The sequence below is a fragment of the Euphorbia lathyris genome, chromosome 3, assembly GCF_963576675.1.
Source record: "Euphorbia lathyris chromosome 3, ddEupLath1.1, whole genome shotgun sequence".
NCBI lineage: Eukaryota > Viridiplantae > Streptophyta > Magnoliopsida > Malpighiales > Euphorbiaceae > Euphorbia > Euphorbia lathyris.
Window position 1 is genome coordinate 29,791,828 of NC_088912.1, and position 13,755 is coordinate 29,805,582.

Sequence of the window (13,755 nt, forward strand, 5' to 3'; positions counted from 1 at the left end):
TATTTTTGGGCAACGGGAGAAAGATAGCTGCAGAGTCCACTTAAAAAATCAAAACGTCCTAAACGCCGTCGTTTATTTGACCTATGCTCAAACATAACAACAAGAAAGCTTCTTTTGTGCAGAAGATAACATGGCTACTTCAATGGATTCTCTGAAATTCCAATTTTCTCAACTGAAATTTTGCGAGTTTTCTAAGAAATCCGACTTCCGCAAATCCATTATAACCTGTAGCTTGAGAGGAGGACCAAGGAAACCTTTATGGAAAGCGAAGAGATTATCAACAGAAGCAATACAAGCAATCCAATCTCTCAAACTAGCAAAATCATCCAATCTCAGACTCGAACAAGTTTTCAACGGCAAAGTCTCTAGGCTTCTCAAAGCTGACTTGATAGCTACACTTGAAGTTCTGCAAAACCAAAATGAGTTAGAGTTAGCTCTCAAGGTATTTTCTGATTCTAAAGTTCTCATCTTTTTTCCCCAATTGTAAGGTCTTTTGTCTAAATTGAAATCAGGGTTTAGGTGTTTGAGTTTGTGCAAAAGGAAATATGGTACAAACCAGATGTATCGTTATATTATGGAATGATTCAGATGTTGGGGAGGAACAAGTTGATTGAAATGACTGAAGAATTCTTATGTAAACTAGAAGAAGAAGGGTTGAAACCTGACACAAGAGTGTTCACTGAGATTATTGGAGCTTATCTCAATGCGGGTGTGGTTGAGAAAGCAATGGAGACCTATGGAAGAATGAAGGAATCAGGTTGTAAGCCAGATAAATTAACCTTTACAATTTTGATTAGGAATCTTGAGGAAGCTGGAAGAGATGAACTTGCAGCTTCTGTAAAGAATGAATGTGGTGTTTACATGGATTATCCTGAGGAATTCCTCAAAGAACTTGTGCAGAAGAAAAATGTATGTGCCCTTGTACTTTTCTTTTTTTCTTATTTGTTTCATTCTGTGCATCAAAGCTGGTAAAAGAACAACGTTTATACTGAATTTTCTGGAAGAAAATGGAGTGCTTAGTGAGCTTCATTTCTTGCTAGGACTGTTAATTTGTGAACGAAAATAGGAACAACCCTGCATACTCATACACATTCGACATGATAATCATTTTTGTTGCATTTATATCGTATATAATATAACACGATTACAACAGGACAATCTGTTTTGACGCCCTTACCATGAGTGTAGTTGGAAAGGAACTTCATGTAAAGGTTCATATGGGTAGGGAAGAGGATAGATTTTTTCTTCAGGTACTAGCAAGTCAATTAGACCAGATAGTGTAAATCCAGATAATTGTTATTATTTGGAAAGAAAATATTCACCATTATCTATGATATGATGAATCTGAGGTTGATAATGTTGAATTTTCTCTGCTCTAAGTGTATAGCTTTTTATGTTACTATTTTCCCGGCAGGCGAAAAGGCAAACAATCAAGCTTGTCTGAGGACACTTCCATCTCTTGGTATAATTATTCTGTTGAGTTTCAATGGTGGCAAAACTGCTTTATTAGGAGTTGTCAAAGCCGTTTGCAGAAGAAGAAATGAGCAAGACAGTAGTCAATCGTCATATGTCACTCAGGGCATCAAAGAAAATCAGGAAACTTGGTTTGTGTTTTTCTCTAGTCATTTTGTGCATTGAACAACCTTGTTTCTGTTATGTAAATGATCTTGCACTTGCATAATAGTAGTATTGTTGTCCTTTTTGTTTCTCTTCTGGAAATTTTAGAAGATCATAATGTTCTGATGCATGTTATAGCAAACCAAGTAGATGGACTGATGTATGCTTTACCAGTTAGAGCTCTTCAACAATTCCCAAAACTCAGAAGAGTATAGCCTAACTTAAGCCAATACTCAGATAGCTTCCGAATACTTCCCGCAAAAATCCCTTGTGAATCAAACACTGATAACATTGTGATATTATCCCAAGGATCAAAAGGGATATTCGCCTAGAACGCCACGTGTTGATCACCTGATACCGGAGTATCACGGCGTATTGAGCAAAGAGATCCGACAGGCGGATCACCAACACCTCACCACAAGAGATCCGCGGGCGAACCTGTGAGGTGAATCGCCATAACCATACAATCCGCCATTGAAACAGCTGAGCCGATCCCGCAATAAAAACCATTAATAAGCTATCAATAAGCTAACCGGCATACTTAAAGGAAACCAGTAACCGCCATTAATGGAGCATTAATGGAGACTTTCTAGTTACTAAAAGTTACAACTTCATGACTATATATAGCTTGTATCTCAAGCTATCAAGGTACACATTCACTTACCCTTTGTCAATTCAGTTTGCTCTCTTGTTCTTCTATACTGACTTTGGCATCGGAGCTTCCCCCCGTCGAACCCAACGACGCCCCCACAGAGACGGCAGCCTATCAGAAATTCTCCACTAGTCATCAATTGGTGCGGTGAACGTGGACCCTTAATCAAATAAAGGGTTTTCATTCACGTTAAGAAGATATGACGAATGGAGAACAGAACCCCACCTCGGGGGTTGAAACACCATTGGTAACCCCATCAAGCCAACCTGTAACCAGTGCTGGTCGCGCTGATTCAAGTGCTCCTACGACGCAAGCTGAAGGGAGTGTGGCGCCAGACGCATTCATCGACATGTGTGCGGAAGCAATAGGAAGAGAGTTTGGACCTGAGATGGGTAATCGTCTACGGTCATTCATGATCATTCCTCCGCTTTGGAGCATGGCACCCACGTCTACGGTATCTCAGTGGCCGCAGGCGGCTATAGGATCGAATGCCCATAACTCTTCATTTCTCCAAGTTCACACTACGGACTCCTTGGTGACCACCACATTACCGCTTAGTGAACGGCCAATCAATCGGGAATTATTTCCTGATGGCGCAGGAGAAATTCGAAGGGATAACCAAACTCTCCCTGGAGGATCCGCAGGCCAAGGGCTAAATCTGGGCGGATCAGGTATCCCAAGTCGCCCACGGTCGAGTCTCCCCGAGGGCGGATCAGAAGGTCGAAGGCACAAAAAGCGGAGAAAGGGGAAAAGTAGGCGGTCGAAATCACCTTCGCCCCCGAGACAGAGATCTTCCCGTAGGGGTAGATCACCCCCATCTACTGGTCGTAGACAAAGCAAGAGGCCAGTAGAGATGCTGCGTCCGGATAGGCCACCGCCGCCACCAAACCAATGAGAGGATAGACACGTTCCTCCAGGAGACCACGGAGGTGATAACGGCCAAGCTCCTCCTGGAGGGCAGGGTGGTGGAGGTGGGCGTTCACCATCAGATCCGTCGTCCGGCTCCAGCTCTTCATCCTCTCCGAGTAGATCTCCCCATAGGAGACCTCCGAGTAGATCGCCACGAAGAGGACGCCCCAGGGCGGGTCTGGAAAATTTTGATGATCGTGTTAGAGCTGCGGTGCTCCGCATTAATGAAGAGAATGCCCGACATAATCCATTCGCTAATCGTGATTCGCCCTTTACAGCATGGATAGAAGCTGAAGAAACGGAGCGGCATTTTAAAATACCTAATATACCCGTTTACATGGGTGCGGACAACCCGGAGGCCCATGCAAGAAAGTACCGAATGTTGCTCAGCCTTAACCGTGCAAGTGAGGCGGTCTTATGACGAATGTTTATCACCACCTTAGGAGGCCCCGCTTATGATTGGTTCCAATCTTTACCTCCCGGATCAATCGACAGCTGGGATCAATTGAGTAGGGAGTTTTGTGCTAAATTCGCCGGATGTATTCCTCCAGTGGTCAAATCACGAAAGCTTTTTGAATTGAAGCAGAAGACGAATGAAACCCTCCGAGAATATGTAGACAGTTTCAACAAATTGTGTATACGAATTGTCGATGTGGATGTCTCCATGGCAGTAGAAGCTCTAGTGAAAAACACCATGTGCAAAAGCTTGCAAGAAGATTTAATTCGGAAGAAGCCCCGAGATATGGCAGAATTAATCGAAAGATGTAAGGACTTTATGGAGGTAGATGACATTCGCCGAGAGTCACTGTCTCCGCCTAAGAAGGACAAAGGCGAATCTCGCCATCGAGATAGAGAGGACAAGCACCAGGATTCATCCTCTAGAAGCCGACGAAGGGGCTCTAAGAACAAATCGGCATTTGTGTCGTCCTTTACACCACTCAATGCCTCTAAAAGCGAAGTGCTAATATGGATTGAGAACAGCCAGCACAAGCGGAGCATTTCATACCCCGAACCAAAAGGGGGGGAGTACACCAACACCGGGAAAAATCCCAAAAATTATTGCAAATACCACAGGAAAAATGGCCATGACATAGACGCATGCTGGGAGTTAGCCAGAGAGATAGAAAGGCTTATCGAGAGAGGAAAGTTGGACCGGTTCGTCCAAAATGATGGCAAGAAGGGAGATGGTGATAGATCCAGAGATGATCAGAAGAAGAAGGCAAAAGGGACCATCAATGTCATAGCAGGCGGACCTGGGTACCAACCTGTGTTGAAAAAGGCAAAAACCACTACTCTAGATAGGGCATCACTTAATCGTCCTTTTGCAGATGTCGGCCCGGAGATCTCTCCTCATGCGGACGCCCTGGTCGTTACTATGATGGTGGAAGGCTGGGAAATGAAAAGAGTGATGATTGATACCGGGAGTTCGTGCAATGTCATCACAAGAGGAGCATTTGCTAAGCTTATGGTTGACCCAATCCAAGTGGAAACCACCATAGTGGACATTCTGGGAGTAACAGGACACACCATCCAAACAAAAGGCCAAGTAACATTAGATTGTGAGTTAGCGGATGAAGATCAAATTTGGAAAGGAGATCTGGAATTTTCCATCCTAGATGGCCAATTAGCTTACAATATCATCCTTGGGCGACCCTTTATCTCCGAAGCTGCAGCCCTTATCTCCATACGCCACTTAACTCTTTACATCCCCACGGCCAAGGGAGGTGTAATGATCAGAGGAAGCCAAAAAGTAGCTCAAGAGACGTATTCAGCATCGTTAATGATTCGCCCACAGTCTAAGGATGAGGACGAGGAAGAGCTTATCACAATGGCCTTGGGTGAAACAGAGATGTACCTCATGGCGGATGAAAAGCAGCTATAAATGGCTAAAGGGCTAAAAGGAGAAATAAAAGAAGCCATCACAAAGGTTCTCCATGAATCGGAAGATGTTTTTGCGTGGAAGGATGAGATTCTTCTGGGGATTAGTCCAGATATGATCACTCACAAACTCAATATCGACAAGGACGCGATACCAGTGGTGCAAAAACAGAGAAACCATGGCCCTGAAAGGCAGAAGGTGATAGAAGAAGAGATCGCCAAGCTTAAACGGGCGGACGCCATCGAAGAGGTACTTTATACACAGTGGCTGGCGAATGTGGTTCTAGTCAAAAAAGCAGGTGGATCATACCGCATGTGTATTGACTTCACAGATCTCAACAAAGCTTGTCCCAAAGACAACTATCCCCTACCATGTATTGACATCCTAGTAGATGGGACCGCAGGACACGCTATGTACTCTTTCACTGACGTGAAGTCGAGTTATCACCAGATCCCAATGGAGCCTTCGGATAGAATCAAAACTTCGTTCGTGACTCACCAAGCCACCTATTGCTTCAAAGTCATGCCCTTTGGACTCAAGAACGCGGGTGCAACCTATCAGCGGATGATGAACAAAATATTCGAGGAAAGCAAAGGTGATAACTTTTCTGTTTATGTGGATGATATGATCATTAAAAGTACCACTGTAGAAAAGCATGCGGATGATATAAGGGAGGTACTGGGCGTACTTCGAGACCACAACATTAAATTGAACCCGGAGAAATGTACCTTTGGGGCAACGTATGGAAAATTCTTGGGATTCATGATTAGCCAGAAGGGAGTGATCCCAAACCCTGATAAAGTCAAAGCAGTTTTGGAGATGAAAGCGCCACAGAATATTAGGGAAGTGCAACGTCTTAATGGGCGTATCGTAGCCTTGGGCAGGTTCATCTCATGTTCAGCTCGACGATGCCAACCCTTTTATGAAGTAATCAAGAAGCAAAAGGCGTTCGAATGGAGCGAGGATTGCGAGAAAGCCTTCCAGGGGATCAAGCGGTTTCTCACGGAACCACCCCTTATGAGTCGCCCCCTGAAAGGTGAGAATCTCTATATGTATGTTTCAGTTACAGATAAGGCCGTTTGCACGGTCATGATAAGGGAAGAAGAGGGCCAGCAATATCCAATCTATTACGTGAGCAAAGTATTAAAAGATGCTGAAACCTGATATTCCAAGCTGGATAAAATGGCACTGGCCGTCGTCACCACCTCCATACGCCTCAGACCTTACTTTCAAGCTCATACTGTCATAGTTCGTACAAGTATACCAATGAGGAAAGTTTTGCAAAAGCCAGAAACTTCAGGAAGGTTGATGGAATGGGCAATCCGCCTAGGCGAGTTCGATGTTCGTTATGAAAGCCGATCAGCCCTGAAAAGCCAAGTCTTGGCAGACTTTGTGAATGAATTCACCGAAGAGGGAGTGAATCTTCCCAAGGCTAAAGTCGAGGAATGGACAATGTACACCGATGGGGCTTCCTCGGCGGAAGGCGCAGGTATAGGTATCGTGATCAAAGGTCCCCAATATATAAAGCTACATTATGCTGCAAAATTGGGTTTCCTCGCAACCAACAATGCAGCTGAATATGAGGCCTTGATATTGGGACTACGCCTACTAAAGGAGATCACTCCTGAGCGGATCGTGATCTACAGCGACTCCAAACTGATGGTACCAGGTGATCAAAAATTTCGAGGTCAAAGATGACATTCTTGCCAAATATGTTGAAGAAGTTAAAAAACTGCTAAATCACCTCGAAGCTAAAGACACCAAATGGGAATTAATCCATGTACCCCGAGGATCCAACACACAGAGGCTGATCACCTGGCCAAAATGGCTTCAAGCAAAGAGCATTGGGCGGATCTGCAATGCCCGTTTGAGGTTAAAACAGCCCCGGCATTCGCCTCGGAGATGGTATCCTTACTCATGCCTGTGGAGAACGATTGGCGATCGCCAATCCGCCAGTATCTAACAGATGGAACATTGCCTTTGGACAAGGAAGAAGCTCGGCGGATCGTAAGAAAGGCGGCCTATTTCTCCATGGTAAATGATTGCCTATACAGGAAGTCTTTTAGCCACCCCTGGCTGAAGTGCATCGTGCCGGAAGAGGGACAACAAATCCTCTAAGAGTTGCATGAGGGCGCATGTGGAGCTCATGAGGCATCTGCCTCCATTTTGAAGAAATCCAGGTTAGTCGGATTTTATTGGCCTACGGCAGAACTTGATGCCCAAAAGTTTGTGGAGTCTTGCCATAATTGTCAGATTCACGCAAATGAATCGCACACTACAAAGCATCTTCAAAGGCCCATCATCGAAGGTCGACCCTTTGCGGTCTGGGGAATCGACATAGTTGGACCCTTCCCTCCTATCAGAAGACAGCGGAAGTATGTCGTCGTGGCTGTGGATCATTTCACCAAATGGGTAGAGGCTGAGGTTGTCTCCTCCATCAATGCTGAACGAATGGTGGAGTTCGTCAAAGATAATATCGTGGGAAGGTATGGAGTTCCCCACACGATTATCACTGACAATGGAACACAATTCAACTGTGGAGAGTTCAAAACTTTCTGTGCACATTTGGGCATTCAGAACAGATTCGCCTCTGTTTACTATCCTCAATCCAATGGTATGACTGAAGTCACAAATCGGACGATCGTAAAGGGAATAAAGAAAAGATTGGGGGAGCATGACAAGAAATGGGCGGATCAATTAATGAGCGTCCTATGGGCGTATCGCACTACTCCCAGAACGGCCACAGGCGAAACACCATTCGCCCTCTCTCATGGCGTGGAAGCTGTAATCCCAGTTGAAATACAGGTCCCAAGTGACAGAGTTGCATTCTATTGCGAGGATGAAAATAGTCAAAGACTGAAAGAAAGTCTTGATCAAGTGGAAGAAAGGCGAGAAAAGGCATATGTACGTATGGCGGTATACAAGCAGCGGATCGCAGCTTATCATGATAAAAATGCAAGGCTTGTAGACTTGAATGTGGGAGACCTCGTGCTCCGCAAGGCAGACAAAATCCAATCTAAGGAAGGGAAGAGAAGGGCAAGCTAGGACTCACCTGGACAAGTCCGTATCGAATAGTGGACAAGATTGGGTTCGCCACATTTAAAATTCAAGACATGGAAGGAAATACATTGTCGCGTACATTGAATCTCCAAAATCTCCGCAAATATTTCGCCAGAAAATAGAATGTAAACAAGGTCTTGAGTACTCTTTTTCCTTTAGTAAGTTTTTTTCCCATGGGGTTTTTCTTATTAAAGGTTTTAATGAGGCTCACATATAAGACCCGCTTGCTGTAATAAATCGTATCTCCAATCAATAAAAAGCAATTGTTCAATTGTCAATATTCTTTTTAAGTATTTTCTTGCAGCAATATAAATATTCCAGTCTGAAAAAGAAGGGGGGGCACCCAACGCTTCCCACGCCAAAAAAGTACTGCTATCACATAGCTACTTTTTCTCCTCAAGGATAGGAGATCAATCTCATGGGCGAATCAATTCTTAAATGACCACCATTAGAGATAGAGTTAAAACATCTCTTGGACACGAGACCTTTACACTCTCTTACACCCTTCCCAAAGAAGGGTTCACAAGTCCTAAAGGCGGATCGATTCACCTCAAAGATAGGTAGCAAGACGATCCCTAAGGCAGCTTAACTTCCTCTAAAGGAATAAAACAGCTTCAAAACCTTCATAAAGGTTCGCACAATGGAGTATGGCTGGCCACCTACTTCAAAACAAATCCTGAAAGCCTATAAATTTACTTACGCAAACGTAAAAGTAAAATAAATAATAGCAAGGATTAACAAACTGTACTCAAGTTTTACAAACAAAGCTACACATTAATAGGAGCATTCTCTTTAACATTTGTTTTCCCCGATGCGCCCTCCAAAGGGGCTTCCTTCTCTACAACGCCAAATACGCCCTCCAGTGGGGCTTCCTGCTCAACAGAGATAATTCCTCCTAGAGGAATAGTGCTATTGGTTACTAGCTCCTCACTCTGGTCACCTGTCTTCGAGGGCATTTCATCGAGGTCCACAGGTTGAGGGTTGGCGAGAGGTTTGCTTTCTTTGGCGGATCCCTTCATCTATTTCCGAACGTGATCACGGATGTAATCCTTGACGTCCGGGATTTTGCGATATTTGAGGACAACATCCGGGTCGGGAACGGCGAACTCCGGATCTGTAAAATCAATCTCAGGATACGCCAGTTGGACATACGCCATGATCCATTCGCCGTAAAAGAAAACTTGCTCCCCTGCCATGAATTCCGCGTCTGCTAAGGCATCCTCATGCTCCTTAGCATCTGCTTCGATCTTTTCCTTCAACTTCTGGATCTCAGCATCCTTGAGTGCAATAGCGGACGCGGCATTCGCGTTAGCATCAGCGACTTCTTTCTCCAACTTTTCTATAGTGGCCTTATCTGCCACACCTTGAAGGAGCTCAGCTTCCATGGCACGCAAACGAGTATACATCTATCAATGCAAACAGTCCATTCAAACGAAAAAACAATAGTAAAACTCTCCTCAAAGGAGATCACTCATTCATCCAAAAAATAGCAAAAGGACAGAAGGAACTTACCGTTAGAAGCTCCGTTTTTCCCATTTGGACATGGGCTGATCCTGGGATCTGGTTCTGGCTCTTTTGCACCTCGCCCAACTGACCAAGAGCCTCGTCCAGGTCATTGATGACAGACTCATTCTCCAAAGATCCATTGATACCATGTTTGGCGAACCAGTAACCGCCCAGGTCAGGCTTCGCCATCTGCACAAAGATGGGAAGGTCGGAACTTAGATTCAAAATATGGCAAAAGGAAAAGGTAAAAACAGCTTACTTGTTCCTTCTCCACCAAGGGCATTGCGGATTTCATGGCATCCGCCATAAACTTTTGTCCGCCAGAAGCTGTAGGCTTCCTCTTCTTCAGAGGCGGGTTGGCCGTTGTATCAGCAGGACGTTTCCCTGCACTCTTTTGGGGATCCACTGCCTGCCCTTTCTTTCGAGCCTCATCCTCCTTCAGTTTCTTGCGCATCTCTACAAGAGCGTGATTGGCCTTAGATAAACCCCTGACAAAGAGAACAATAAGGTAATCAAGGTTCAAAGAAAAAAAACAAAGTTACCTTGATAAAATTGTGCAAACTTTGAGTAAATGAACTTGTCCCCTTCTTGGCGAATCAAAGGAATGGCATTCATCATGAAGTCCAAGGCGTCAGCGTATGTCCAAGCATCCGCCTTGACATTCTTCATGAGTTCCGCCACTACCTCATCACTATCTGTCAATATGCGCATGTCTCCCGCCATATGCAGAGGTTTGGCATTCCAGAACGATGGAAAGCCTAAAGACTCGCCCTCTTTTATCTTTACATAGAAGAATTTTTTGTCCCAAAGATGGACGTTGGACATCTTACCGCTAAACGGCGAATATGTTCCAAACTTTGCAAAAGTGAGGAAAGACTCAGACTTTCGCTTTGACGGTTTATGAAGAGATCGAAAGACACGAGGGGTACACACTACCCCTAAGTTTGAAGCTAAGTAGCAATCTAAAGCCAGATCTAACCAGCCATTTGGGTGTAACTGGCTGGCAGTGATATCAAAGTAAGCTAGAATGTCCGCCATCATCTTAGGGAGAGGAAGTCGGAATCCTCTTTCTACATGACTACAATATACGGACAGATATCCGCTTGGCGGACAGGCGGGTCGTTGATGAGGGGCCGCCAATTGGGTCTCATAGTCCTTTATCCACGGAAAGCGATTCGTCAGATCCGCGGCGCTCATGCGAGATGGACTAGATTCCGCACGAGGCGCCTTTCTCCTAGACGGGGCAGAAGAAGAGGCTTCCATCCAGGAAAATCGCCTAAAAGCTATTGCCGGAGCAATACCAGGGACGGTGACGGAAGAGTTCTGAATTCTACCTGGACGAGTTCGACTACTATTACGTGCCGAGTTACGCAACTCAGCTAAATCAGAACTAACTGTACCTTCGGAGGAATAAGAATTTTCCGATGAAGAAGTAGTCCAGCTAACTACGATTTCAGAGGAAGAGGTAAAATTAAAAAGTTCGAAGGTCGATTCGGAGGATGAAGAAGAGCTCCTAAACATTCAGAAAAAATAGAATGAAAAAGATGAAATTACATGAAAGTAAAAGCTTGGAGGACTCTGAAACTCCGGAAAAAACTCTGGGCAAAGAAAACGCAAAGAAAAATGGAAGAGAAGAACAAATGAGGAAGAAAGAGAAAGGAAGAAGGCGTTTTCTCTTCTCTCGAGCGGCGCGCCCACAACACGTGTCACCCATCGATTGGCATCAAACATAGTGACCATTAATGCAGGTAATCATGACGGCGCGCGAAGAAGCTCAAAAGCCCTAAAGGACTTTAAAGGAACTTTAGAGGGGCTTCTGATAACATTGTGATATTATCCCAATGATCAAAAGGGATATTCGCCTAGAACGCCACGTGTTGATCACCTGATACCGGAGTATCACGGCGTATTGAGCAAAGAGATCCGACAGGCGGATCACCAACACCTCACCACAAGAGATCCGCGGGCGAACCTGTGAGGTGAATCGCCATAACCATACAATCCGTCATTGAAACAGCTGAGCCGATCCCGCAATAAAAACCATTAATAAGCTATCAATAAGCTAACCAGCATACTTAAAGGAAACCAGTAACCGCCATTAATGGAGCATTAATGGAGACTTTCTAGTTACTAAAAGTTACAACTTCATGACTATATATAGCTTGTATCTCAAGCTATCAAGGTACACATTCACTTACCCTTTGTCAATTCAGTTTGCTCTCTTGTTCTTCTATACTGACTTTGGCATCGGAGCTTCCCCCCGTCGAACCCAACGACGCCCCCACAGAGACGGCAGCCTATCGGAAATTCTCCACTAGTCATCAAACACCGATTATCGTAGAAGTGTGCACTATGGGCCCAACGGTCCATATAGTGTCCATACAGCTCATTCTCTACGGACACATTTGTCTCTCTTTCTGGAGGCTGGGTAGCCACCTCCCAGTTCCCTGAAGGACTAGGATGGGATCATTAAGCCAAGTGTTGGTTCACCGGCTCAAGAGCTGTGGAGATCCAACGCCGACGAGTCCCTCTCTCCTTTAGTAGTCCATATACTAACTTAGGATCTCGGAGAAACAACAAAATTGTATTGTAAATGATTTCTGATACTATAATATTTCGGCCGATTCTAACATTCAGAGAAATGTACTTTGTTGTTTCAGAAAACATTCAAATTACTTACCAAGGGTCTGGTATTTTTACAAAGGCATTGGAAACTTTTCCTCCCCTACACACGTATCTCTCAGATAATGAATACTCCCTCCGTTTTTTCATTTTTTATTATATGACGTTTTAGGTTTTTTCATTTGTTCTTTTTTATATATTGTTTTGTATTATCAGTGTACTTTTAGAAATAGTTTCTCAATTTTGCCTTTATTTATAGTAGGAGAGAGAAGTTTAGTGTTAATGCAAATAATCCTAATTAAGCCATAAAAATTGAGAGAATTTTTGCATAGAAACTAGAAATTTAGGAGAGATGTATTAAGAGTAAATTAGTCATTTTAATAGTGTAATTAATGTTGTAAATTTTGATGAAAACACTTAAACGACATATAAAGAAGAACGGATGGAGTTTGGTTTGTAATTTTGATGCAAACTAAAGGGAGTTGAAAATTGCTTGAATTTCAGCCATCCTTTTTTATTATTAGTTTGCTCCATTAAGAACTTAATAGAAATATTCTCAATTGATTAAGAATCATCAGCGAAGGATTTTGGTTGGTCACTCTCACAGTGGATTGTTAATAAGAGGAATTAGAGCGTGTTGGTTCCTCTTTGAAATGGCAATTCTCCATAATGCTTGGAGAGTTGCAATTTTGCCGGTGAGTTTAGTCTATTTTGTAGCATCATTTTAGTCTTAATATTTGTAAAATTGTATAATTATAGCACTAGGTAACGAAATTTGATACATCGACATTTGTGAAATGTTACAAATCTCAGGTAATGATTAGGTAATAAAACTTGATATCTAACATGTGTGAAATGTTACAAATCTCAAGTTTCATTACTTATGACTATAATTGTACTATTTCACAAACATTGAAACTAAAATTGTGCTATTTTGTATGTTAAGCTAAATTGGCACTTTTCTTTATCCCAAAAATTAAAAATATAAAATTCCATAAAATAAAAAGTATATAAAATCAAGACAGGGAAGAGGGTAAAAGTAGTGACAGTTTCTTATAAAATTCACAAAATTTGCTCTACTTGTAGAATGATATATTTCTAATCAATTTGGGTGTAAATAAGACAATTATTAGGGGTGGTAATTTTTGACACGATAACATGATTTAAAAGAAACAATTTGACTGGCAGGACAATTGAATTGACCCATGTACCATTTTTCTTGCATTTATATCATGTGTGTTCATATGGAACGTATAAATAGTACAGCATAGTATAATTATGACATTATAAACCCGAATTTTCCACCATTAAGAAATATACCGTGAGCATGTAAGTTAAAAGCTTGATTGAGCAAAACAATCAGCTAATTTGCTTGATGCATCCAAAACATTTATTGACATTCATGCCAAATTAATCAATGACCATTACAAAACCCCATAAGTATCATAGAGTATACTCAATGAGAAACTATTGTTCATGTTTTTCACCAACATTCAAGTTAAGATAGAAA

General features: G+C 43.0%; 1 protein-coding gene across 1 annotated transcript; it reads left to right on the forward strand.

Annotated features, from left to right (window-relative positions):
* The first annotated feature begins 130 nt into the window (after positions 1-130).
* On the forward strand, positions 131-1,700 carry LOC136223076 (pentatricopeptide repeat-containing protein At1g62350-like). The gene is made up of 3 exons (XM_066010870.1): positions 131-442; positions 520-909; positions 1,415-1,700. The coding sequence occupies exons 1-3, from the start codon at positions 131-133 to the stop codon at positions 1,442-1,444; spliced, it is 732 nt and encodes a 243-aa protein (XP_065866942.1). The 3' UTR covers positions 1,445-1,700.
* Positions 1,701-13,755: the final 12,055 nt, after the last annotated feature.

Excerpts from the sequence above, each read along its gene's own strand:
- LOC136223076 (XM_066010870.1), top strand. The coding sequence starts at position 131 with ATGGCTACTTCAATGGATTCTCTGAAATTCCAATTTTCTCAACTGAAA. Across the intron at positions 443-519 it reads AGTTAGAGTTAGCTCTCAAG|GTGTTTGAGTTTGTGCAAAA; the intron begins GTATTTTCTGAT and ends ATCAGGGTTTAG. Across the intron at positions 910-1,414 it reads AACTTGTGCAGAAGAAAAAT|GCGAAAAGGCAAACAATCAA; the intron begins GTATGTGCCCTT and ends TTTTCCCGGCAG.